Source organism: Eulemur rufifrons, chromosome 4, assembly GCF_041146395.1.
Source record: "Eulemur rufifrons isolate Redbay chromosome 4, OSU_ERuf_1, whole genome shotgun sequence".
Classification (NCBI taxonomy): Eukaryota; Metazoa; Chordata; class Mammalia; order Primates; family Lemuridae; genus Eulemur; species Eulemur rufifrons.
The window spans coordinates 84,290,392-84,317,401 of NC_090986.1; the positions used below are offsets into that span (position 1 = coordinate 84,290,392).

Below are 27,010 nucleotides of genomic sequence, written 5' to 3' on the forward strand. Positions count from 1 at the left end.
CAACCGACGAGGCATGGGCCGTCCTCCCAGCTCTGCCACGCCGGGCACACTGATCTGCTGACGTGTGGTGACATGCGTCCCCACAGAACATCCCCTCCCCAGGACTGGGGGGCCTGGCACACAGCAGGCGCCTGGCAAGTGTCTGCTGACAGGACAGTGAGCAAACACACGCGAGGTCATACGTGCACCGCGTTCTCCACAGGGAGGGAGGGAGCACAGTGACCAGCACACACGGCCCTGGTCAGATCCCCCAGCGTGTCTGTGACACTGTTGACCCTCCCACGGCGCAGTGGTCAGGGGCGCAGTGGTCAGGGGCGCAGTGGTCAGGGGCGCAGTGGTCAGGCAGACCAACACATAGAGAGCTCGGGGAGCCCACCAGTGACAGACCGCCAGGGCCAGGCATATTGCGTCCGCCTCCCCTCAGCACCGCAGCAGCCAGAACAGCGGAGTCCCAACACCTTAGGAGAGCCGGCTGGGTTAGGGGGGACTGGCTGGTTTAAGGGACTGGCTGGTTTGCGGGGTAGGCTGGTTTAGGGGGACTGGCTGGTTTAGGGGGGAAGGCTGGTTTAGGGGGACTGGCTGGTTTAGGGGACTGGCTGGTTTGGAGGGACTGGCTGGTTTGGGGGGAAGGCTGGTTTAGGGGGGAAGGCTGGTTTAGGGGGACTGGCTGGTTTAGGGGGGAAGGCTGGTTTAGGGGGGTCTGGCTGGTTTGGAGGGACTGGCTGATTTAGGGGACTGGCTGGTTTATGGGGGGCTGGCTGGTTTAGGGGGGAAGGCTGCTTTAGGGGGGAAGGCTGGTTTAGGGGGACTGGCTGGTTTAGGGGGGAAGGCTGGTTTAAGGGACTGGCTGGTTTAGGGGGGAAGGCTGGTTTAGGGGTCTGGCTGGTTTAGGGGACTGGCTGGTTTAGGGGACTGGCTGGTTTATGGGGGGCTGGCTGGTTTAGGAGAACGAGCTGGTTAGCAGGATTGGCTGGTTTAGGAGGACAGGCTCGTTAGCAGGATGGGCTGGTTACCAGGGCGACTGGGCGGGGCTGGCTCACTCACCGTGTGGTGTGGCGTGAGCTGGAAGAGGTTGGGGGACAGGATGGCCGGGGCGAAGAACCGCAGGAAGATGAAGCTGCTCACGGCGGTGTACCTCACGTCCGGGTCATCTGCACCAGAGACAGAACCGCCCTTCCCATCTGCGCAGGCCGGTGCTGGGGCCTCGTCCTGCGTGTTTCGCTGTCCTCTGGGGTGTGAGGACGGGAGCTGTTTATTCCATCTTGTTCCAAAGCGGAGCTGGGCTGGGGGAACCTGCCTCCCTGGGCCACTGCTCAGCCTGGGACTCCCCCCTGCTGCCCAGGGCCGGGCAGCCGTAGGCCAGGGCAGCTCTGCTTGCCGGACGAGAGGGCATGGCGGGACGTCCAGGCTGCGACACGCCGGGCCCAGGGCTGTGCAGGGCGCGGGGCTGCCTGGGGGCTCTCGCGGCTGTGCCAGCGCCAGCAGGACACACCCAGGCCCGTCCACAGGCTGCCCGGGAAGGGAGGAGCGGAAGGAGAAGACACTCGTTGAGCCTCAGAGAAGTGGCTTCAGAGCCCGTGTCCCTACAGGGGCCGGGCGCTTCTTCCAGGGGGACATGCCCTGCCCGGCTCCTGAGCCGTCCGCAGGATTCGGAAGCAGGGTTCCAGGTCATGGGAACCCCAGCTCTAGGTGCTCAACAGAGGAAAGCCCTACCCACGGCACCATCATCTCCGTGAAAATGCCCCGGTGCAGCGTTCAGGACCCAGCACCTTGCCCAGCCGTGGTCAGCTGCAGGGAGCACCCGCTGGCGGCTGGCGGTTTCCTGAGCAGAGCCCAGGCCAGGAGGGCCGACCTTCCTCCCAAGGAAGCCCGGCCGGCTGCCTCCCTGGTCCAGGGCGGGGGCCAACCGCGGTCACGAGTTGGGGTGCAACGGTCCTATGGCTGCCAGGCGCTCGGCAGCGGGCGGGAGTGCCGGGGGTCGCGGGGGGCCGAGGGGGCTCTGCAGTCATTTCTCACCAGCGCGCGTCTCCACGGACACTCACCTTGGAAGCGCTTGGCGGCCGCCTCTCGGAGGGAAAAGAAGATGTCGCACATGACCGTGGGGCAGCTCACCCCCGACGTGGTGATGGCGTGGAAGATGTGGTCCACATACTGCCGCAGGTTCTCCTGCAGCAGGACACAGACCCGCCAGCGCACATGGGACCCGGGCTCCCCCTGAGGCTACCGTGTTGGCCGCGCTGAGCGCCAGCTCTGTGCCCAGGGAGGGAGCAAGTCTGCTCCGTCAGGGCAGACTCAGTGCTGAGGCAGCGCAAGATACTCTTGTGAGAGGTTAAAAAAGCCAGCCCCCTTCAAACGTGCTGAACGGCTGCAGTCGTGCGCGTGGTGTGACGACGACTCTCTGCTGTCTGGGGAGCACAGGGTCCCGCCTCTCTCCCCGACCCGTGAACTGAGTGCAGAATTCAAACTCACTAGCATGCGCCTACCCGAAGCCAAGAACTACTCTTCTACTTAAAGGTACAACCCAACCCAGCGTGATTTGTACGAGGAAATCACGTAAAAAGACTGAAGTGTTGGGAGAACGCTCAGCATTAAGGAGCTTTGCTGTTTTCAAGAATAGGACTCAGTTCCCAGAGCAGCCCGAAGTGCCCGGCTTGCTGAGAGGACGGAGAATGGGCAGAGCAGACCGGGGCGGCACGGGGGCAGGAGGGGGCCTCTGGGAGGAGGCAGAACGCTGGGGCTGAGGCCAGCACAGGTGACAGCAGTCCAGTCTCCAGGCAAACGTTCCCGCCCGTCCTCCCGGCTGAGCCAGGGCCCTGGGGCGAAACAGCGTCCACACGGCCACAGGCTGAAAAGCCCCCAGATAGGCGCCTGGCTTTGGACAGCGTCCTGAACGAAACAGAACTTACCATGTTGTTCTCGAGGTTTTCTCCGTCTTTTAACTTCACGGGGTCGATCTCACAAGACTTGTGGCTCTGGCATATCTGGAAGCGGCGGTTAGAACAGGGCTCTGAAAGGTGGGCCCCGGGGCCAGGCGGGTGGGCGCGGAGGCCTGGCCTCCCAGGGACGGAGACTGCGCTCGTTCAGAAAGCTGCCGCGTGGCTCCCCACCCCGGCGCCAGCACCGAGCGGGCCCTGCGAGGCTGCCAGGCCCCGGGCCTGGCTGCAGGGGAGACACCCGGGTGCCCACCCACAGGCCGCCGGAAGGACAAGTGAAACGTCAGGCGGGAAAACGGCCCCCGCGGCCGGCAGACACGCGGGACCCCCCTCGAGAGAGGCCTGCATCAGTCCATGAGGGACGAGGCTTCGTGGGGTTTGCTAATACTTTCCCTTCACAGTGTTGCCCTGACTTTGCCCACAGGTAAAACCAAGATGTTATTATTTTAAATTTTCTCACGTTTACAGAAAGCTTGTTTTTTGCGGAACTGTTCTGGGGAATGAGGCCTGAACAGCACCCCAGTGAGGGTCTGACGGGGACGCTGGGCCTCGTGAAAGGGACGTGCGCGGCCCGAGTGTCGGGCCGTCGGTGCCCCTCGCAGGGACAAGTGCCCAGACCTGGGCTGGTGGAAGTCACGCAGCTCCAGGCGCGAGGACTCGGGAACCCAGAAGTGTGTGGGGAGAGAGGGTGTCCTGGGAAAAACCAGGTTTTTGTTGCATGTCCTGCCTTTAGCAGAATAATGGGTTTTTCTTAGGTATTTTTTTTTTCAATTTGAGAAAATGAGGAAGATTCTAGAATACACAATAGTGTCCTCTCCACAAAAGCTACTAAAAGGACGTCCCTGCAGGGAGGTGACAGGTGAAGTTGACGTGGAACCCACAGGTCCCTGCAGGCTGGACAGCCCCGAGCCTGCCCCGGCCAGCGCGCGGGTGGGCGGGGCGGCGGGCGACTCACCTCCTCGATGGCCGGCCTCAGCGTGACGTGCAGGTAGTGCATGCCCGCCAGCTTCATGGTCTCGTCGATGCACTTGGACGTCAGCGAGTTTCCTCGGAAGATGGTGTTGGGGTCCCTGGGAAACAGCATCGGGGACATTTGTCTCCCATGACCTCAAAGCCCTCGCGGGGGCGGAGCCCGTCCCCGAACACCCACCACGGGACGCGGACGGGTCTGTTTCAGGAGCTTCCCAGGAGCCGAACCTACAAGGCCGGCACAGCAGCACCACCCGGCCAGCCAGCGCCCGGGACGCGTGCAGGCCCCTTCCACCGGTCCCCTTGCCCCTCTCTGAAGCGACTTTGCAGAGAATTAGCACTCGGCGCACCAAGGCCCAGGCAGTGTATGTGCAGCAGAGAAGCAAACGCCTCGCTGCCAGCCACAGCGGGCACCTGCCGGACCCTTCGGGATCACAGCTGTCGCAGAGCAGCCCGCAGGTCCCGAGGACACAGCACCCCCGTCACCCTGGACCCCAGGACGTGGGCTCTCAGAGTGGGGCCCCACGTGCCGCGGCGGGGACTCCAGCTGTCCCTCGAGCCCCGGCCCTGCGCACCCATCCCCTCGGGCCTCCCCGGAGAAACGGTGCTTTCTAGAGACCCGGGGACTGTCCGCAGGTAATCGCGACACGGCCCGGCCCACACTCACTGCGTCCTCTGCACCTCGGCGCTGGCGATGGCGCTGACGAAGGCCACCACCCTGCCCGCGTGCAGGAGGAGCCGCGCCAGCGGGACGGCCGCCTCCTGCTTCTCCCGGCACACCTCGCCCAGGATGTGGGCCGCCGACGCGGACACGGGCTGGCGGGGCAGGGCGGGCGGTCAGCACGGTGGCGGCGGCTGGCCCGGCCTCACCGCGGTGACGAGAGCCACGAGGAGGCTCCCGCGCGCTCGCCCCGCGGCCACGCTCCCCGCCAGCCCAGGCCCGCAGCCCGCCCAGCGCGCAGCCAAGGACAGAGCCCAGCAAAGGGCCGGCCCGCCATTCGCTGCACGGGTGGCTCCCACCCCACCGCATGGGGCAGGCGGACCGGCAGGCAGCGGCGGGGCCGTAGGGGCCAGGGCCCAGCAGTGGGCGGGACCACAGGACGGGGCGGGGCCTGACACGGGCCAGGGCGCAGCAGTGGGCGGGACCACAGGACGGGGCCCCAGGGGCCAGCGCCCAGCAGTGGGCGGGACCACAGGATGGGGCGGGGCCTGACACGGGCCAGGGCGCAGCAGTGGGCGGGACCACAGGACGGGGCCCCAGGGGCCAGCGCCCAGCAGTGGGTGGGGTGGGGCCTGACAGGGGCGGGGCCGCAGGGGACAGGGCAGAGCAGTGGGCGGGGCTGCAGGGTGGGGCGGAGCCTGATGGGGAGGGGGCACAGGGTAACGGGGAGGGGCGGGGCCTGATGGGGGGGGGCCTGACGGGGGGGGGCAGGGGGGCAGGGGGGCACCTGTCCCCCACACCCAGACCTTTGGGTGCCAGACAGGCCGCGCGCCCGGGCACACACCTCCACGTCCGCAGACTTGAGCAGCAGCTCCCGCAGAGGGCTGTAATAGTCGGAGGAAAACACGTGGTCTTCCGTGTACACCACGTTCAGCCGCAGGGACCCCAGATCGTCCGGCTTCAGGCTCTTACCGCCGTTGTCCCGGGGCTGAAGGAAGTACCTGGGGGGGGACACGTGGAAGGCCGCGTGGGCGGCAGCACCCTCCAGGGAGCCGGGCTCCTCAGGCGCTGTCTGCCTCGGGCCAGGGGCGGTGGCGGGGGTCACGGGGCCACCCTGCAGGACACCGGCAGGGTCTGGTCACCTGCCCCAGCACAGGTTTCCTACGGGGCTGGCCTGAATCCCACAGGGGTAGGAGCTGGTGGGGAACGGCGCGGGGGAGGCGGGTGGTCCACCCGCGGTGCCGGGTCGGGGAGACTCTGCTGCTTGTCATGGTACCTTGAAGATGACCCTGACAAGTCGAGCAAACACAGGACAGAGCTGAAGCTACTTTAACTGGCTGTGGGTGGCTTCTGACATCAGAGGGGACGGTGACCTTGTGCGGGTGGGCCAGGCAGGCCAGGGGCTTGCTGAGCGTGAGCAGGAAACCCGACCGATTTGGGGGCGCACGCCAGCACCATCTTCACGGAGCCCACAAGTTCCCGGCGATAGAAACTGCCCTGGCGCACAGGCAGGTGACACAGAGCAACCTCCAGGGCACTTGTGCTTACACGGTGGGTCTGCTAGGAGACGTGTGACTCATCGAGACACAGAACGGAGGCCTAGCGCCGATGCCAACGCCGACCACCCAGAGAAAACAAGAAGTAGGCACCGGAACTGCAGGACCCCCGTCCTTGAGTGGGTTCCAAGGCAGAGCCGACGCCCCTCACGTTCAGAGGCATAACGGAGAACTGCCCCAAATCACAGCGTCCCGGGAGTGGCCCTGGGCACAGCCCCCGGCAAGCAGGCCCCGGCCGATTCAGGGTCCAAGGCCATTGCCACCCTTGCTTCCTTCCCTGCGGTGGGCTCCTCACACCTCCCCTCTCACCCAGGCAGAGCTGCGGGCACCGGTGAGCGGCCGAGGGCCAGCACACTGTGTCCTGGCTGCCTGGGGGCGGCTCGCGCTGGCTGGGACGTCCCCGTGAGCCGCACGCTGCCCCTTACCAGGCCTTGTGGGAGCCGGACTGACGCAGCACCTTCAGCGGAATCCGCAGTTCTCCCAGGAACTCGTCTCCAAACTTCAAGTTACTGGCATTCCAGAGATCAACTCTGAAAGGACAGCAACACACAGATCTCACCAACGGGCAGGCCGGGCGGGGCCTGGCACCGACGGAGCCTGCAGCTCCTGCCCAGCCAGCTTCAGTGAGCTCTAGACTGAGCACGTTAAACCGTCCCGCGGCTCTGGGACAAAGACTTCATCTCCTGGGTGCAGGGAACAGATGCGGAACCAGAAGCAGAGCCTGTGCCCAAGGTCTGGAGGGGCCGAGACCCCCAGGATGCAGCCCCCCAGCGCAGCAGCGGGAGGGACCCACCGGGCCCTGCTATATGCACCGGGATGTCAAGTAGCTGCTGCCACTCTGGGTCGGCACCGTCTTCCCTTAGGGGAAGCTGCCCTGCCCGCCCTGGGCGGTGAGCTGGCCACGCTGGGACCCTGCGGGTGCACCTCTCGGCTATGCCCAGACCGGCCTGCAGCCAGCCCAGGACGATGAAGGCAGCAGGCCGCCGCACAGGTGCCCCTGTAACAGCCAGGCGCTCCCTGCTCCCACCTGATGAAAACCTGGTGCCCCTGAACGCTGCTCCTCCCTGCACTTGGAAGCCCTCCCCCCATTGGTATGAACCACCAGTGTGAATCCCGGTCCGGGGCCAGCACCCACGGGCACCGTGGCTGGGTCGCGAACACCCGCACACCACAGCACGGCGTGCGGCTCTGCGTGGACAGTGCGTGCCAGCGTTCCAAGGAGCCTGCTGGCGTCCGCTCGGCAGGGGCCTCACGAACCCCGTCTTCTGCAGGGCATGCTCAGCGTCGCCCAGACTCGCGGCCGTGGACTGTATCTGACAGACGCAGTGTGGGCCGGCCGGCAGGGCGGGTGACCGAGCGTCACGGCTTCGCCAGCCGTTACCCACGGGGCCGAAAACCCCGCGCAGGCAGGTCTAACCGCGCCGCGGCAGCCGGGCTTCGCCATGGAGAGGACAGTGGAGAAGCCGGGTCCGTCTGTTGTCTGTGCAAACCCCAGCGAGAGCGGCTGCACCGCGGACACCTGGCCTAGAGGAAGCCCCGAGGCTCCCACGCGTGGGCCTGCCCTGCCCGGCTGCGGGACCCCTGCTGCGCACTCACCCCACTGCCCCGAGCTCTGGGGCTGCGGAGCCGCCTGGGCGCTGGTCCTCCCTTTCATGAGGAGGAAATAAAGGCGAAGACCAGGCAGGGAAGGTGAGCGCAGGGCCAGAGGCAGGCGGTTTCGCCGGCGTCCGGCCTGGTCTCCCGCGGGAACAGGCGCTCACAGAGGCGCCATCAGCCTCCCGCTCAGTGGGGGCCGGCGCTGCGCAGGCTGCCAGACCACGCTCGCGGGGCCCTACAGCAAGGCCCTAAAAGCTGCGGTGACCAGTGTGTGTCTGCGCCGCGGCCCCAGAGGTTCCCAGTGGGCGGAGCCTCCAGGCGCGAGTGGCAGGCGGGTTCGGACCCTCACTGCCCGCTGCGAAGTGAACCTAAGCCCGAGCCTGCCCTCTGGGCCGTCATCTCCGTCCAGCCGCGCTCCAGACGACTGGGCCATTTACGGCCAACACTCGCCTCAACCACAGCGTCTAACATCCTGGTGTCAGAGTCGCCAGCAGCGTGGAGACCCATTCTGCCCGTGCCCGTTTCTAGAAACGAAAGCAAACGGGCAACAGAGGCGAGTCCAGACTGAAACCGCCAAGCAGCAGCCTGAGCCTGGTTTTCTTACTCACCTGATTTCAAGCTTGTCCACGTCCTCCTCCTCGAAGTCGAAGTGGGACTTCTTGCTGTAGCTACAGGGTCTGGTCACCTGGCAGCGGAGGGAGAGAAGCGCTCAGACCACGCGGCTGGGCAGGGGCGGCCTCCAGCGGGCCTGGGGAAGGAGCCGGCGCCACGGACCCCACCCACCCGGCGGGAAGCGGAGGTGGGATTGGGATCTGGGCCTCGTCTCATGAGTGCCTGAGTTTGGGGGTGCCGGCACCGCCCACTCACAGCACCCCTGCGGGGAAGACCCAGAGTCTCCTCGGGGCAGGCGGGAACACACCCCAAGGCCGCGGCTGGCCAAGGCCCTGGGTACCTGAGCTGTCCCTGGACTCCTTGCCTGGCTGGCCCTGCTGCCCTTGCCCCTGACCCACCGCGGGGAGGACAGAGGCCGCCACTGCCCCCGACGGCCCCAGCCCCGGGTCAGTGAGTGTCTCAGGCCCCGCCCTGCAGGAGACACTGGGCCACCCACGACCAGCCCAGCTGTGCCCTGGCGTCTGGGGAGGGGTGAGAAGACCGAAAGACCAAACACTGCCGTGCTCCTCCTGCCAGTCTAGGGACCACGAGTTCCTTAAAATATAAAAAGGGCTGGAACCCCCCGCCCTGCCCCGATGCCAACAGGGCCCCGGGCAGCGCCCAGCTCGGCTCCTGTGTCACAGAAGTGCTCCTTCGAATCCCCTCCTGGCCATCCGCAGGGCCAGGTGCCCGAGCAGGCGCGAGGCCACCCCGTGGGGACAGGAGGGCTCCCTGCTGCCTGGCCTCCCCCACGGCCCCATCTCAGGGGAGCAGCGGGGGGGGGGGATGTTAATTTGGAAGTTCCCGTAGTCCCAGCGCTTTGGGAGGCCAAGGCAGGAGCATCACCTGAGCCCAGTAGTCCCAGGCTGCAGGGGGCTGTCACGCCACTGTACTCCGGCCTGGGCGACAGAGCAAGACCCTCTCTCAAAAAATAAAACAAAAGAAGAAATTAAGAAAGAAAAAGAGGGAGGTTTTAGCTCAGAGTTCTAATCCAGAATTTGACCCTACGTCACGCCGCTTAAATGGCCTAAACTCTGAGCTTTGACTTTCCAGCCAGACACCAGCAACACACAGCTCTGGTGACTGAGGCGGCCCCGGGGCAGCTCCGTCCCCCAGTTCTGCAGCTGCAGGCGCCCCCCGACCCCGTCCCCACCCCAGCAAAGCCTGCTCCCGGCAGGGGCCGTCTGACCCCACCGGCTCCTGTCCGTTCTGCCTCCAAAGCCCTGAGCCCCGCTCAGGCCTGTCCCGGCCGCTGCCTCCAGCCCCCAGGCCCACACCTTCCTCCCCAAGGGACCCCACCCTCAGCGTGCCCTTCCCTGCCTGGGTTGCCGGGCGAGCCCCCGCCTCTCAGCAGAGCACGCGTGGCAGCTTCCTCATCGGGCCCTCACCTGCGGCTGTTTCTGAAATGCCACCCCCTCCAGGAAGGCCCCAGCTCGCTGCCTGACACCCGCTCTGCACAGCAGCCCGAGGTGCTACCACAGGGCTCATCTGCTCAGCGTGGCGGCCCCGGGGCTTGTCTGTTCCTTCCCGTCGTCCCTCCCTCAGCAGCACAGAGCAGGCGTCCAACACGTCCGTCCAGTGAATGAAGGCAGCTCTGAGAGCTTAAAATGACTTCACTTAGATATTTCAGGGACTTTTAGACCCGTCTACGTGTTTTCCTGGAAGAAACCGTTCTGGAAGCTGCTTCCCACGGACACAGAACGTCCGTCTCTCCCTGGGTTCGCCCCGCAGAAGGCGCTGTCTGCCCACGGCCGGGCCGGCACTCCCCCTTCCCGCCGCCGAGTGAAGCCCGAGGACACGGGGACCCGCAGGAGGGCCCGGTGGCTGCTACGCAGGGTGGAGCTGGCGGCGTGACAGGACGCGGACTCCAAACAGCTCGGCCCACGGCGCCGGCCGGTCAGCAAGCTCCAGGCCGTCCGGGAGGACGCCGCTGTCACGCGTGTCTGCGAGCCATTCGTTAATCTAGTCGGTTGGGACCCACATTCTCTCAAAATGCAACAGAAACAGCCCCATCCCGGCCGCGCACAACGCGGAGGTGGACGCGGACGCCGGAGCAGACTGAGGCCCCGGGGAGACCTGCTCCCCACCCAGCCCTTCCAGGCAGCCCGACGCACGTCACCGACCCTTCTCCACCTCTGACCCGCGAGGCGGGCTGCTCACCCCACTCCAGTACAAACCATCCTCGCCGGCTGTGCGGTGAGGACTTCCTGCGGGACGGAGGGCGGACGTGTGTGGGATTCAGGCGCCAGGCCCGTTCCACGCAGAAGCCCCCATCCCGCCCCACCTCCCCTGCAGCCTCGACCCCTGCACACACGCGTGGCCCCACCGCCGGGCTTCCCGCCCCCAGGCAGCCACGGCTGGCCGGCCCTCTGCCGTCCGGCAGCAGGCTCTGGAGTCGCCCCCTGGACCTGGCACAGGTCACACAGCCAGGAGGGCGTCACGGACGGGAGCACACGTGACGTGACGTGTGCACACACTGCACAGCTCGGCTTACTCGCGCTGTTCTCTTTTACTATTTTCTTGAGACAGGGTCTCGCTCTGTCGCACAGGCCGGGGCAGTGGTGTCCCCACAGCTCACCACAGCCTCCAGCTCCTGGGCTCAGGGGAGCCTCCCGCCTCGGCCTCCCGCGTCGCTGGGACACAGGCGCCACCATGCCCAGCTAGTTTGTCTATTTTTAGCAGAGACGGGGCCTCGCGCCTGCCCAGCCTGGCATGCCCTGCTCTAGAGGCTCAGCCCTCGCACCTGCCGCTCACTAATCGCCGTGTCTCACGTTCAGCCGGGCAACCTCGTGTCTGAATCGTGCCCCTCACTGTTGCTGGTGACAAGCCCCCACCCTGCTCACCAAGGCCTGGGGGGCGGGGGGCAGCCCCAAAACCAAAGACCCGACACCGAACAAGCAAAACCCCAAAGTCCCGACCGTCTGGAAGGCATCGACCTGTCAGCTTTGAACTCAAACCTGGGCCTTTCTCTCTGGGGACAGGAAGGAGGTTCCCGGAGAGCCAAGTGGGTCCGGACCCCAGGGCTGCCAGCGCCTCTCCCGAAACGGCTCCCGGAGACTCACGCCAAGGCGCCGTGATACCAACCTCAAAGTAAAACACCTCGTCAAACTGGGGGTTGTTGGTCTTCTTTTTCACTTTTGTCTTCTTCGCTTCTGACCTGTCGCAAGACAGGAGAGTCAGGGTTAAACACACCCTTGACGCCAAATCTCTCGGTCTCAAAACCCAGCTCTCGGGCCGGGCGCGGTGGCTCATGCCTATAATCCTAGCACTCTGGGAGGCTGAGGAGGGAGGATCACTCGAGGTCAGGAGTTCAAGACCAGCCTGAGCAAGAGCAAGACCCCGTCTCTACTAAAAATAGAAAGAAATTAGCTGGACAGCTAAAAATATAGAGAGAAAAAATTAGCCGGGCATGGTGGTGCATGCCTGTAGTCCCAGGTACTCGGGAGGCTGAGGCAGAAGGATCGCTTGAGCCCAGGAGTTTGAGGTTGCTGTGAGCTGGGCTGACGCCACGGCACTCACGCTAGCCTGGGCAACAGAGTGAGACTCTGTCTCAAAAACACACAAAAAACTGAGCTCTCAGATGCACAGGGAACTTGCTGCCTTATTTAGCTCATAAACGTTTCTGTCTCGAGCTGCGTGTGTGCAAACCAGGGGCCTTCGCTGAGCCAGACACCCAGCGTGAGGACACATGAGGACACGTGAGGACACAAGGGACACAAAGGCTTTCTTTTCACACAGCTGCAGAGCAGCAGAGCAAAGGAGGGAGCTGGATCGGACACACCCCCTGTGGCCTACACGGGCGCCAGCTGCTTGGGGCCCGCCCCACCCGGGACCGGCCAAGGGGGCGACTTGCCTGAGTGGTCCTGCCAGTGTCACCGTGGCGTAAGGGTCACACTGCCCGTTCACGATGGGGAGGCCTTGGCACTCGACGACGCTGGGGAAACAAAGGCAGAGGTCAGGGGTACAGGTCACAGGCAAGGGCAGAGGTCAGGGGGACAGGGGCCACAGGTGAGGGCAGAGGTCAGGGGTGACGCAGGTCACAGGCAAGGCCAGAGGTCAGGGGGACGGGGGCCACAGGCCAGCCGGCTGGGACAGGCCTCTGTCCTGGCTCCGGCTTCCTGGAGCCCCGCCCACTGGGTGGTGACGGGCGCATGTGGCGGGGGCTGCGCAGGTGGGTTTGGCTCCAGGGTGGGCAGCCCAGCGGGGGAGGCCCCGCCTGCGGGTCCCAGCACGGTGCCCTAACCCAACGGCAGCGCTGCGAGGCCCCGGCTTCCCACGCCCGGCGCTGCTCTGGCCTCTGCGCGCCTGCCTGGCTCTCCTGCGGCATCTCGGAAGCAGGAACGACTCTGTCCCATTTCACAGACAGGGAAACTGAGGCCCGGACAAGTCAAGGGCTCACAGGCAGCAGGAACCGCCACCCTCGCGGCCCCAGCGTGTCGCACAGCCCTGTCCGGTCGCAGACTTTACTCGTTCTCGGATTCCCACCCCTGGGCGGGTCGCGTTCGCCTTAAATTCTGGAATCGTGGCACAGCTGCGGGGACGTCCCGTCTGCCAGTCCCACCGCCGTGCCGCCCCCGGGCTGTTCCTGCCGAGAGCCCTTTCTGCAGGCCTGGGTCACAGCGTCGCGTTCCCAGTGGCGGCTGGACGTCGTGAATTCCGTGGGCCCCGGGGGACGTGTCCCACCGCTGCTCCGAAGCTCCGCGGCGCGTGGCGGCTCCTGCCATGCGTGTGTGTGTGTGTGTGTGTGTGTGTCTGCGCGCCGACTCCTGCCGCTCTGGGAGGGCCGCTCCTCAGACTCACCCACGATGCCCTCGGTCTCCCCGACCCGCCGGGCTCCGAGAGAGCCTCTCCCACCGTGGCGGGACCTGCCTCCCGGGGAGGCTGCGCGTGGGAGGTCGGCTCCTTTGCTTCCCTCCGAGGGACACGGCTACGCCCAGAGCCCAGCGTCCGAGGGGCTCGTGCACACGGATGTTCCGTTGGTCACTTGTGTGGGGGCGAGAGGACCCCAGCGTCTGTCCTCCCGCCAGGGCACAGGCAGGAGTCCTGCGGCAGGTTTCTAGAGACGGAGAATCGCTCCTGCCCAAGTCTGAGCTTCCGAGTCTCTCCCGCATCCCAGCGGGTGCGCCCACAGCCACGGCCCTCCTGGAGGCCCTCGGGCCCCTCTCTGAGCATCTTACGGAACATTCTACGTAGGCGTTTGTCTCCCATCCGCAGCACGGGTGGGCCGTGCCGCTCCCACGCTGGGGAGCTTCCCTGGAATTTCTTCCTCTCTCCACTTTTGCGCCAGTTTTTCTTCCAGAAATCCTGCTGGATGCGGTTGGGCCTCCCAGATGGATCCCTTCTTCCCGCTGGCTTAACCCAGTCTTTTTCGATCTCTCTCTCTCTCCCGCTACTTTCTGGGATATTTCTGTTCTCCTCTCAGACATTCAGTTAGTCTCTGGTCTCCTCCTCCCTCCACTCATGCGTCCCCCGCACCGCCCTGGCCCTGGCTGTGTCACAGGAAAGTATCTCGGAGCAAAAGGAGACACCCACACCCTGGCCATTTGGCGCAAAACGCACAGGCGGGGAGGGAAGCCTGGTGGGCCCCTCGGAGCAGCCCCCGCGCTTGGAAGCGGGCCCACCCCCGCCGTGCGGGAGCAGCCCACGCAGGACAGGGCCCGCAGACACAGGAGGAGGAGACGCCACTCTGCCCTCACAGGAGCATCTCACACCCCAAACTTAGAAACACACCAACACAGGGACCAACACAGCCAACTAATCTGGAATTTAAAGTGCAAGAAGCACAATACGTTGTATTTATTTTAACATTTATAGGTTTTGATGTTTAATATAACCTTTAAAAATGGTCACAGACTAACAGCCTCATAGAGTAATAGCCCTGCAGACACCTTCCCCACAGGCCTGGCAAAATGAGCCCAATATACGTTTGCATAACGTATCCCAGACCCAGAAACGTCTGATCAATAAAACATTAAAGCATCAGAAAGTGCTGCAAGTTATTATCTCATTTTATCAATGAAGAAACTGAGATTCACAGATGACTTTACTTTCCCAAGTGCACATGGCCAGGGTTCAAGTCCAACTGTGACTGTCTCCAAAGCCTGTGCTATGTGCAGAAGGGGTGGATGATGGGTGGAGGATGGATGATGGGTGGATGATGGATGGAGGATGGATGATGGGTGGATGGTGGATGATGGATGGATGAGTAAAGGATGGATGGATGGAGGATGGATGATGGGTGGATGATGGATGGATGAGTGAAGGATGGATGGATGGATGGGTGTAAGGATGGATGGAGGGTGGATGATGGGTGGATGATGGATGGATGGATGGGTGGAAGGATGGATGGAGGATGGATAATGGATGGATGAGTGAAGGATGGATGGATGGAGGATGGATGATGGGTGGATGGTGGATGGATGAGTGAAGGATGGATGGATGGGTGTAAGGATGGATGGAGGATGGATGATGGGTCGATGGTGGATGATGGATGGATGAGTAAAGGATGGATGGATGGAGGATGGATGATGGGTGTAAGGATGGATGGATGGGTGGAAGGATGGGTGGATGATGGAGGATGGGTGGATGATGGATGGATGAGTGAAGGATGGATGGATGGGTGTAAGGATGGATGGAGGATGGATGATGGGTGGATGATGGATGGATGAGTGAAGGATGGATGGATGGGTGTAAGGATGGATGGAGGATGGATGATGGGTGGATGGAGGATGGATGATGGGTGTAAGGATGGATGGAGGATGGATGATGGGTGGATGGTGGATGATGGATGGATGAGTAAAGGATGGATGGATGGAGGATGGATGATGGGTGGATGATGGATGGATGAGTGAAGGATGGATGGATGGGTGTAAGGATGGAGGATGGATGACAGGTGGATGATGGATGGATGAGTGAAGGATGGATGGACAGGTGGAAGGATGGATGGATGATGGGGGATAATGGGTGGATGGGTCAATGGGTAGATGGGGGGATGGACAGACAGACAAGGTGATGGCTGGGGACAGGCAGTGAGGAAAGACTTGTTTTCACTGGAGGCTGTGCTGGCCCTGGAGGAGGAGGAGCCGAGTGAGGCTGCCCATGAACCCAGGTCTGGTCTGAGCGATGAGTTAGGAGAGGAAGGCTCTGGGCTTCCAAGACACTCTCGCGGAGCCTGGATGGACCTGCATGGCAGGAGCAGAGCAGCCCCATCCCCTGCTCTTAATGAGGGGCCGGAACAGCCTGGGAATGTCCCTGCTGCTGAGGACATGGGCCCAGACCCGGCCACCTCTGACGGCTTCTGCCTCTGTCCTCACTGCCCCAGGCAGCAGCGCACCTCCTGAGTTTTAGCCGCCACGTCACAGCACAGGCTGTGTCCAGGGAGCGCCCTGGCGTCTGCATCCAGCTCCTGGCCTGTCTGCGCCACAGGGTGCGTCCGAACCGCCCAACTCCCCCGGCAGCACCTCCCTCGTGGGCTCTCCCAGCTCAGTGCTGTCGCTTCTGCTCCTCTGACCCCCAAGGAGCTGCAGTCCCTGGGCTGGAACCAGCCCTACACCCATTAAACCTCCCTGGACGTGCCCTGCTTCCCGCCTGTGCCAGGCCCGCTCGGCACCTGTGTGCTGTGGGAGAAGTCATCGCTCCACGGCCCCCGGCAAGACACAGACAAGCCACCTGCTGGGCGGCTCCGGTAGCAGTGACGACACCACTGAGTTGTAAATCTAACTTTATTTTGGTTCTCTGTGCCTTGACGCTGTCAGGGTCATTTATACGCCCAAACCGTCTCCCAAAAAGACGGACGCCGCCCGGGGTTGCTGTGAGCCCAGCAAGGACAGAGGCAGAGCACCCAAGGCAGCTACAGCTGACAGCGCCCCACCCTGTGCCAGCTGGAGAGCCCAGCAACCCGGTGTCACCAGAGATGGGGAACAGTGGCTCTGAGTATGGACGATGACCAGGAAAGCACAGGGAAGAGACTTCACGCACACGTGGGCGGCCTGCCCTGGGGCAGCAACGAGGAAAGGCCTGGACACAGAACTGCGCTCCAGGGACCCCAGAAGTCTGGGGGCTGCAGCTGAGGCATGGCCCAGCGGGCTTTCGGGCTCCTAGCCACCAGACTGTGGGGGAGCCCGTTTCTGTGGTTTATGCTGCCAGTAGGGTCGCTGGGCACCCACAGCGCTCAGGGAGGGAGGACACGCGTGGGCGGAGGCGGAGGGCTTGGGGGCCATGAGCACAGCTTGGGCCATGGGACGGGAAGCCACAGGGATGGGCCAAGAGGGCAGGAGGCGCAGAGCCATGCCCCGGCTGCGCTGGCACCTCCCAAGGCTTCACGCTCTTCTCGCTGGGCAGAGGAGGCGCTGACGTTTCTGCAGAGACCAGCAGGAATGACGCCAGCCACAGCACGGCTGCGCAAGGCGGGAAGTGCAGCCCTGCCCGGGTATGTAGGGACGTGTCCCCGAGGGCAGGCCTCAGCCGGTGCATGCGCCGAAGGCCACGGCTGGGCCGGCCCTCAACACATGTACAATATGGTCTGTGCTCGTCTGTGCGTCTCCTGGGGGTCCCCCACTTCCTGTGAATCATCTCACGGGGCTGCCACCCCGAAGGGCTGAGAACCCCACCATGAAGTGCTGAGGCCAATTCCAGAGCATGTGCAGCCCTCACCCCGTGCACCCCACACCCCGTGTACCCCACACCCCGTGCACAGTGAGCCCTGTGCACACCCGAGCCCGGTGCACACCCAAGCCCTGGCACTGAGCCCGGTGCACACTGAGTCCTGTGCACACCCAAGCCCAGTGCACACCCAAGCCCAGTGCACACTGAGCCCCGTGCACACCCCAGCCCAGTGCACACCCAAGCCCGGTGCACACCACACCCCGTGCACACTGCACCCTGTGCACACCTGCGCTCTCTCACACATGCCCCCAAGCATCGGGCTAGGAGCTCTGGGCTCGGCAGGAGACCAGAGGTCAAGCCACCTGACCTGCCCCCACGTGTCTAGGCCAGGAGGGCCTCACCAACCACCGCCGAGTGTGGCACTGAGCAACTGTGCCTGTTTGTAAAAGCCCCAAACAGCACCACTACGGGTAACATCTGCTTTGTTGAGAATATTAAAAAGAATGTTCTGGAACTTCTAAAAACAATATCATCTTGGGGATGACTTCCACCAAGTCTGAAAATTCTGATGTTTGCTTAAAAACAACCTGCCGTGCTTCCCGGGAGTCAGAGGTGTCATCAGGGCAGATCAGCTGCAGCGGAAAAGGCCTTACCGCGTGGCCAGCTTGTGGCAGACGACACCCGTGTCCGTGATGACCTCGCTCAGCCTCAGCTCCAGGTGGACCTGGCCCTGCAGGACACAAGGACAGAGTGTCAGGCTGGGACGCGCACCGGCTGCTGGCGGGGAAGCTGAGAGGCGCGATGGGAACACCAGGCCGCTGGGCTCTGATCCTCGACGAGGGGCGCGACCGGCCTTCCCTCTGGGGCTCTGCGCCCCGCGCCAGCCGGGAACGCCGCCCGCCCGCTGCGCCTGCTGGAATCATAAGCGCCTGCCGGCCCCTCAGCGGTGGTGGGGGTTCCGGTGAGTACGTGGCACGGTGAACATGAGCCCACGATTTCCCACGACAGCCGGCCCTGCTCAGAGCAGACCCACGCTGCTCCCCTGCTGGCGGGGCCCCAGGGATCACCAAGCTCCCAAAGGCCACCGCAGGCCCCGCTGGCCTCACGGGGCCCTGCATGGATGCTGTCCCCACAGCCCGCCACGCCCGCGACACGGGAGGCCTGGGGGGACGGGGCGAAATGCCCACCCGGCTCTCCTGAGCCCCTGACAACTCAACGCAAGGGCCGGCACTGCCCCAGCCAGAAACAGACACGGTGGTCTGTCCTCAGGGACTTTCTCCACCACAGGGGACGTGAGCGACAGACAGGCAGACACCAAGTGCTACCACGGGAACACCAGAGCCAAGGGCACCGTGCGCCGCATGACCGAGGTCACCCGGTGTCCTGAGCGAGAAGCTGGTCCACCCCCGCGCAGGGTCTGCGCTGCCGGCAGCGCGGGCGAGAGGGGCCCCGCTCTGTGCCTCGGCCCACGTGCCTGGGCCTGGCCTTCCTGCCCGCGGCCGCCTGGTGGCCTTCTAGGTCCCTCCCCGCGGCCCTGGGCTGAATGCAAACTTCACAGCCGGTCAACACACGCGCCCAGCCACGCGCGGGTCCCATCCGGGGTGGCGCAAACAGAAACCAGCAACAGGCATCTGGAAAACCCTCAGATGCGCGGAGACTGAACAACATGCTTCTAAACAACACACGGCTCAAAGAAGGCTCAAGGGGGGGTTTTAAATATTTTGATATAACAGAGAAAGTGCAACTCGTCGAAGTGTGAGATGAGCCGGGCGCAGCGGGAGAGGGATTTGGAGCCTTGAACACACGGATTGGAACAGAGGAAGGATCCAAAGTCAACAATCCAAACTTCCATTGCAGGAAACTGGGAAAAAAGGGCACATTAAATCCAAAGTAAGTGGAAGAAAAAGAACAAAAAGTGGAACAGAAATCAGTGAAATTAAAAATAGGAAACCAATACAAAAAAATCAAAACCAAAATCAGACTCTTTGAAAAGATCAATAAGATTGATAGCTTTGGCCAGACTGGCAGAGAGCAGAACAGAAAAGCCGCAGCTGGAGAGGACAGGAGCCCCCTGGGCGTGGTACCCACGGGGCCGCCACACGCCGGGCGCACAGCACGAGACCCCCACGCGAGCCGTGGCCTCGGTGGGCAGCGACTGTCAGCAGGGCAGGGCCAGAGCGGCTGTGAGCTCCCTGCATCCTCCACTCAGGTCTCCTGTGACGCTCGGCTGCGCAGAAAATGAAGTGATTAATTAAAAAAAGAAAAGCAGAGAAGGCCCCGTCTCTGTTTCTCAGGGAGGCCCCGCGTGCGAGGTGCGGGGCGCCAGGGCCCCCGTGCGGGCCAGACGCAGACCCCACCGGGGAAGGCTGCCCTCCGGCGTGTCCTGGTGCTGAGGGGCCGCCCGGGAGAGGCTGGGCCTGGCACCGCTGACTGGGCGGAGAGGAAAGAGCCCGAGACGTCACGGAGGAAACGGGCGCTCGGGGAGAGAGACAGGTGGGAACGCGGGGAGGCCCGAGCTCGCCCGCCTCTCCTGAAACCCTCAGAAAGATTTAAAAGCCAGGTGTGGGCTGCGGCCGTGTGGCCACTGCGTGAGCGTGGGAGACCCTCTGAGCTGTGCGAATTCCCAGATGCTCTGTGGACAGGCCGGCCCTCCACGTCCAGCCACGGGTGTGCCGTGGACACGCGTGGTGTCTCTCAGGGGGCTGGCGGGTGCCCGGGTTTGCCCTCTCCTGAGCACGTGGTCATGCTAATACCCAGTTTGTGAAAACAGGGCTCAGCCACCGGCACCTGCCACGACTCAGAACTCGGCTTCGTCCACACTGGGAGGCGGAACCTGCTGCCAGCCTGACCGCTGCTCACTGCCTCGGCCGGGGAGGGGCAGGGTGACTGCGATGAAGCGACTGACCAAAGACCTTTACAGACACCGATTCCGGGAGGACGTGAGACATTGTCTCAACTGCCCTTTCCCAGCCTGTCCCTCACTGGGCCCTCGCGCTGGCCGGTCCGGAGACACTGTCTTTCCTGACACGTGGCTTTCCTGCCTGACGCAGGTGAAGTCAGGGAGCTGCACCGCACGCTCGGCCTGACTCACAAGCTGTCCCTGTGAGATTTCAAAACCAGCGCTGTGGGGAGGGAGCGTGGCTGCAGCTCCCACGGCCAGGCTGAGTCTGCCGGAGCCGCCCCGCCCCGCCCTGCCCCGGCCACCCTACGGCGGGCAACTTCCGAGAGACCCCTAAGCAGGGCGTCCGTGCAGCCCGCCTGGGCCAGCGCGCATTCAGTAGGCGCCAACTCCTCCTCCCCACCCAGACACAGCCTGCAGCGGGCTGTCCTCGCTCACAAATTCCCAGGTCACAGGAAGAGGGGCCTGGAGGATGAAATCAGTCCACGGGCACACGAGCTGCCTTCCGGCATTAATTATGGAATATGCCGCCAGCCGTGAGATCAACATGCGTGTTCCTATTTACACGCCATGGTGAGGAAACGGTTCCGAACCTTGATGTGGAGCTGGTCACGCAATCCACACACGTGCTAAGTTGCACAGGAAATCCCAACAGCCAAAGGCAGAGGCAACTCCGATGTCCACCATGCTGAACACGTTGGACTATCACTCAGCCTCGAAAGCAGGGAAGTTCTGGAACGTGCCACGACGTGGGTGAACCACGCACCACACTGAGTGAAAGGACCAAGGACCTGGTCGCGGTCCCACTACAGGAGGTCCCCAGCAAGCTGAGCACAGATAGGGTGGGACGGTGGCCGCCGGGCCGGGCAGGGTGGTGTTTAATGGGGACAGAGTTTCGGTTTTGCAGGAGGAGCGGAGTCCCGGAGACAGATGGTGGTGACGGCTGAGCAACAGAACGGATGTATTTAATCCTGCGCCACTAAAGTGGACACTTAAAAATGGGTAAAAGGGCAAATGTTATGATACGTGTATTTTACTACGATAAAAAAATTGGAAAAATAAATCAAGTAGAACACACACGTGTGCATGTAAACTGGTGGAATCTGACTACAGTCTGTGCATCGTACAAACATGGCGTCCTGCCGGGACCGCGTGCCGGTCATGCAAAGACGGGGGAAGGGCCCAGCCCCTCCCGCGCTGTGGTCCTGACATCCAATAGCAGAGCACAGATCTGCAGTCACGCACGATTTTTGTGACTTCCCAGGACTCTGTGACCATTTCAAAATCAAATAAGTAAAAAAAATAAAAGGCAACAAATAGGAAAAGCTACACCTACTGATAAGCTCGACCTAAATCCGGGAACACACCGTGGGGAGAAAACAGAGCGGCCGGGCCTCCGTGGGCCGTGCGCAGTTTCACGGCACGTCTGAAACCTCGTCCTTCTGGGCAGGAGTCTCCATGTCCCTCAGAGCAGGGCCCTGTGTCCTCGGCCATCTCACGGCGAGAACCCGCTCTCCGGCCCCGAGGACAGCCACGGGCTCTGTCGGCAATCACGGCCCCTGCCGATGCCGCGGCGCATGGGGCGCCCGCCAGCGCTCTCCCCCAGGCAGAGTTCGCCAAGCGTGCCGCACATGGGGAGTCCCCCAGGGCCACCCAGGCCCGTCCTGGTGCAGCTGCTTCACTTCTGCGAGGCCCCCACCTCCCCAGGCTGCGGACCACCCTTGTTTGGGGTATGTTCGGGGTGTGCGCGACCCAATGCCCTGGCCTTCGCCTTAGAAAGGCGCAGAGGATGAGGGTCTGGACCTCTGACCCCAGATTGCCCTGGACATGCAGGCACGGTCCCCGCCTCGCTGACCCCCAGAGCTGCTTCCGAAGACATCCCAGGCAAAGCCTCGAGAAGCACCTATTTCAGGGTACCTGGCAGGCTCCAGAGCTCTGCGCGCCCACCTGGGCCCTCATCGTCTGCACCAGGGCCGCCCATTCCCACCTCCTGTATCTGTGAAGCTGCCCCAGCGTGCAGGACCAAGTGCGGCAGAAGCCAACGCAGCAAACAAAATCAGTGAGCCTGTACGTAAGTCTCTGCGCACAAACACACAATTTGCCATCACTGTTCTCTGTTACGCCCGAGAGCCTGTATGGCTGTTTCCACCAACGGAGCCCGTCCCCTTCCCGGGGCTCTCGCCTTCCCGGGGCCCCCCGCCTTCCCGGCCCCCCCCCGCCCCCCCCCCCCCCCCCCCCCCCCCGCCTTCCCGGGGCTCCGCCTTCCCGGGGCTCCGCCTTCCCGGGGCCCCGCCGGGCTCTCACCTGCACTTCCGAGTCGGCGTCCACGTGCTGCAGCTGGAACCAGGTGTCCCTGTTGTGGTACTTCTGCAAGTCCTCCTTCCGGATGGCCACCTTCCCTGCGACACACGGGCAGAGGGAAAGGTTCACCCAGGGAACAAATCCTCCGCCCTGCCCGGCTGCATCGTCACCGCCGCCTGCGCCAAACGGTTCAGTTCGAGACGGACAGTCCCCTCCCAGGAAGGCCCCACGTCACACCCCACTCACACCCCTCAGGAATTAGCATCTCGCCCCTCGAGTGTCAGAATGTCACCTGCGTGAGCGGCGGGAGCTGAGGGGGGAGACGGGGAGGGACAAGTCCTGAGCGCAGGCGCTGGTCACGGCCCTTCTGCGCCAGGACGTCCGTCCTTCAGAAGGCAGACGGGGGCAGAACTCACCTTGCAGAGTTTTTACGAGGATTTAATGGAAACGTGTGTGTACCTGTATGAGCTACAGCTTAGAACACGTGTGCGCATGTGTGTGTGCCTGCATGTGTGTACATGTGTGTGTTCACGGGCAGCGGTCACCACAGCTCATGCGAGCGCCTGAGCTATTCCCAGCAGGACGGGCAGTGAAGATACAGCCGGAACGAGCCACAGAGGTGGTCTGGCCTTGGGACCGGTGTCTCTGAAAGGGGATCGATGAGCTGCCTGGAGACCCCTGCCCCACCCAGAGGGAGGAAAGCAGAACCCCAGGCATGGGCCCCAAAGTTTGGGGACGTCCGCTCTGAACAGTTTCGTGCCCCTTACACAGGCTTAGTGGAGTGTCAACAACGCACACACACGCGAACACACACGCACGCACATTTGTGTGGTGTGCGTCCACCGTGCAGATTCCCAGTACTGAAATACGCACGGGTCACCCTTCCACACCCACCAGTACATTCCCTCGTTCCAGAAAAGCACTCGGGGCGGGCGGCAAACACACGCCCCCTCACAGGGCACCGGGCTCTGGGCTACTCTGCCCCTTCCATTAAAAACATAAAAGATAGGGGAATAAATTCTTTTAAATGTGCAAGATATGTCAGCTAAAATCACAAAACACTGAAGGAAGAAATTAAAGAAGACCTAAGCACGTGGAAAGATACACCACGCCACAGATCAGAGACTCGATTTTGTGAAGATGTTAATTCTCCCCCAAATTATCTATAGATCAATGTAACGCCAATCAAAATTCCTGTGAGAATGCTTTGGAAATTGAAAAGCTGATTCAAAACATATACAGCAGGCCGGGCGCGGTGGCTCACGCCTGTAATCCCAGCACTCTGGGAGGCAGAGGTGGGAGGATCACTTGAGGCCAGGAGTTTGAGACCAGCCTGAGTACAAGGAGACTCCGTCTTTAGTAAAAATAGAAAAATTATCTGGGGTCTGGAGTGCGCCTGTAGTCCCAGCTACTCGGGAGGCTGAAGCAGGAGGATCGCTTGAGCCCAGGAGTTAGAGGCTGTAGTGAGCTACGATGACGTCACCGCACTCTAGCCAGGGTGACGGAGAGAGACCTTGTCTCAAAAAAAAACAAAAAACAAAAAAAAACCCCAGCAATTCAAAAGACTTAGAATAGCAAAACAAGTTTGGATAAGAACAAAGTTTTCGGCCGGGCGCGGTGGCTCACGCCTGTAATCCTAGCACTCTGGGAGGCCGAGGCGGGTGGATCGCTCAAGGTCAGGAGTTCGAGACCAGCCTGAGCGAGACCCCGTCTCTACTAAAAATAGAAAGACATTATATGGACAACTAAAAATCTATATAGAAAAAATTAGCCGGGCATAGTGGCGCATGCCTGTAGTCCCAGCTACTCGGGAGGCTGAGGCAGTAGGATCGCTTAAGCCGAGGAGTCTGAGGTTGCTGTGAGCTAAACTAACGCCACGGCACTCACTCTAGCCTGGGCAACAAAGTGAGACTCTGTCTCAACAAAAAAAAAAAAAAAAAAAAAAAAAAAAGAACAAAGTTTTCAATCTCACACTACTGACTTAAGACCTGCTATGAAGCAAAAATTAACTTGAAATAGTTCATAGCTCCTAATATAGCAGCTAAAACCATAAGCTTTTCAGGAGAAAAATGTCACAACCTTGGGATACAAAAAATTCCTTAGGACACCAAAAGTACAAATCAGAAAAGTAAATAATCTAACAAACTAGATTACATCAAAATTAAAAATTCTGCTCTTCAAAAAACAATAGTAAAAAAATGAAAAGTCACAAACTGGAAGAAAATATTTGCAAAACATCTGCCTGATGGGCTTGTATTCAGAATATATAGAGAGAAATTTTAAAACTCAGTAAGAAGGAAACACGCCAATTAAAAGGGCAAAAGATCTGAACGATTTACCCAAGAAAAGACAACGATGAACAAGCGTACAAAAAGATGCTCAACGCCATGGACACGCACTAAAAACACAAGAGACAGCGCACACCCATCAGAATGGCAAAATTTAATTAAAAATAACAGCCGACAACGCCAACTGCTGCTGAGGGCACGCTGCTGGAAAGAACTCAGAACCGCGCCGTCACCTGGGAACACTGTTCGGTAGTTTCTGGCGACGGGACGCGGCAGCCTCACTCCCAGGTGTCCATCCGCGAGTAAGAAACAAACGCTTGTCAACACAAGGGCCGATGTGAGGATGTTGTTAGCTGCTTTATTCATAACTGCTAAAAATCATCAACAGCCAGACAGCCGCCAAGCGGGTGGCTGCACCGCGGTGCGTGGGCAGGTGGAACCGAGGCAGCCGCGGGGAGCAGCCGCCCCGGAAGGGGCCGTGTCGCGCCGCAGAGCGAAGGACCCCCGCGTGGGTCGCCTCTTGTGGCCTGGAAAAGCCACAGCCGTGGGACCAGGCGCGCGGCTGGGGCAGGACCCTCTGCAGCGGCCCGAGGGATGTCTGGAGCGATGGAAACGCTCTTAACGGTGCGGCTGTTTACACAACTGTATACGCTGGTTAAGACCCAGCGCCCTCTCCTGCTAACGAAGGTGGGCTTCACCACACGAGAACTGCATTTCAACAACCTGATTCACACACGAAGGCCCCACTGCACCCGCCCCCGCGAGGAGACCCCGGGAAGCCGCTAGGCCTGGGCGGAGGGACGCGTGGGAGGACGGTGGGCCACCAGGGAGGGCGGGAGGAGGCTGCCCAGGCCCCCACCAGGCCCCTGGCCGGAGCCCTGGCCGGAGCAGCATTCGCACAGGGACCCCCGGCTCGAGCTCCTCCTCCCGGAGGGACTGGGACCCTCCCTTCGGCCTTGTCCACCTGCTCCATCCTGGGGGGCTGCCCTGCGGTTCTGGACCCAGGGTTGGCCCGGATTCAGCCACCGGAGACATTGGTGGCAGACGGGGCGGGACGGGGTAGGGTCAGGGCTTTCAGCTCCCCGGCCCTTGCCTGTCCCGGGCACTGCGCCCTCTGCACACGTCGGCTGTTTCCCGGGTTTCCGAACTGCCCCTTCCACCAGGCTGAGGGCTCCCGCTGCCGCTGTCTCGGGGGCTGCGCCCATCTGTCCCCAACCCCCTGGCACACGCCTGTCCCCTGCGGACATGCCTGCATCTCCCACTGCCACCTGCTGCTGCGCCCTCGGCCCGGACTGGAACTTGCAGCCGAGGGCACAGGCGTGGCTGCATCAGAGGAAACCTGGGGGCAGGTGGGACTTCTCAGGGCGGGTGATCCCAGATTAGAAAGCAGGAAACCGCAAGAGCAGCACCGCCCAGCAGCCAGCCGGCAGCACCACTCATTTCCACGACAGAGAGTTATTTCTTAGAACTTGCTCTTTTATTCCTGGTAACAACATAATTACTAGTCATGACTTTAAATCACTACTGGAGAGCAGGAAGCCACTTGTTTTTACGGCTTTAAAAACGCTGGTGAGAGCAGCTGAGCCCAACCGTGTCATTACAAAGCTGCCAAGAACCCCAAGTCACCACGGGGCTGGTCATCTTTAAAAATAGCAGGTGCCTTAAACAGAATGAGTAATAAGCACCTCATTGGATTATTTTGAGAGAAAATAACCTCAGAACTAATTTGATTCTGTTCTCTGATTAAAATGTGCAAACACTTTCTTACATTTCTTTTTTCTTAGGGTCACCACTCAAAATTCTCACCAACCTCCAAGAACTGATCAAATGCCTCTTCGCTCTGGCGCACGGCCTGCGCGGACCACTGAGGTCACACTGCATCCTCGTGTCTAGTTCCCCTGTCAACGTGGCAACATGCGGACACCCAGCCACACGGTCCAGGCTCCACCCCCTCCTGCCTTTCCAGGCGCCCTTGCCCTCTCCCTTCGAGCACCTGCTGGGTGCCAGGACGCAGCAAGGAGACACGCGCAGCCCCCCTCCCGGGCCCCCAGACGCACACCTGCTCCAGGGTAAGCTCTGGGAGGCACGCACACTGAGTGGAGGCCCGCCCGGGCCAGCGGAGAGGGGAGACCACCTGCGCCCGCAGACCGGAGCCATGGAGTGGGTGTGGCAGTGGGAGTGGAGGAGGCGGCGCCCGGCCCAGGGGGCAAGAGGGAAAACTGCCATTAGCACTGGAGCTGTGCCCAGGGCGGAGGAGAGGAAGAAGGGCCCCTTCCCCAGAGCCCATCACGAAGAACTATGATGCCACGCGGAGCGTTTGGGCATCATCCCAAGGGCAGGGAGGAGCCCGTGTGGGCTCTGAGCAGGCGGGTGCTACCGTCACATGGGACCTCTACAGAGGCCCAGCGCCAGCAAGACCCTGAGAGTCGGCCGGTTAACCCACCTCCACACAGCAACGCACACACGTTCCTCTGCAATCTCATCTCTGGGCAGAAGCTCCTATCACAAATCCATCCTAAAGTGCAGTCAAATGTGATTGAGTCCCCATGAGA

At 62.0% G+C, this 27,010-nt stretch overlaps 1 protein-coding gene across 1 annotated transcript in view; it reads right to left on the reverse strand.

Moving 5' to 3' along the window:
* RASA3 (RAS p21 protein activator 3) overlaps positions 1 to 27,010 on the reverse strand; it is an 87,895-nt gene that overhangs the window by 13,569 nt on the left and 47,316 nt on the right. The window contains exons 4-15 of the mRNA XM_069467493.1: positions 22,174 to 22,268; positions 17,624 to 17,700; positions 12,220 to 12,300; positions 11,451 to 11,523; positions 8,324 to 8,400; positions 6,545 to 6,649; positions 5,408 to 5,564; positions 4,570 to 4,718; positions 3,889 to 4,003; positions 2,907 to 2,981; positions 2,043 to 2,166; positions 1,045 to 1,151 (exon numbers count right to left, since the gene is read on the reverse strand). Of these exons, the coding sequence (XP_069323594.1) occupies positions 1,045 to 1,151; positions 2,043 to 2,166; positions 2,907 to 2,981; positions 3,889 to 4,003; positions 4,570 to 4,718; positions 5,408 to 5,564; positions 6,545 to 6,649; positions 8,324 to 8,400; positions 11,451 to 11,523; positions 12,220 to 12,300; positions 17,624 to 17,700; positions 22,174 to 22,268 (1,235 nt within the window). The remainder of the gene's footprint in view (positions 1 to 1,044; positions 1,152 to 2,042; positions 2,167 to 2,906; positions 2,982 to 3,888; positions 4,004 to 4,569; positions 4,719 to 5,407; positions 5,565 to 6,544; positions 6,650 to 8,323; positions 8,401 to 11,450; positions 11,524 to 12,219; positions 12,301 to 17,623; positions 17,701 to 22,173; positions 22,269 to 27,010) is intronic.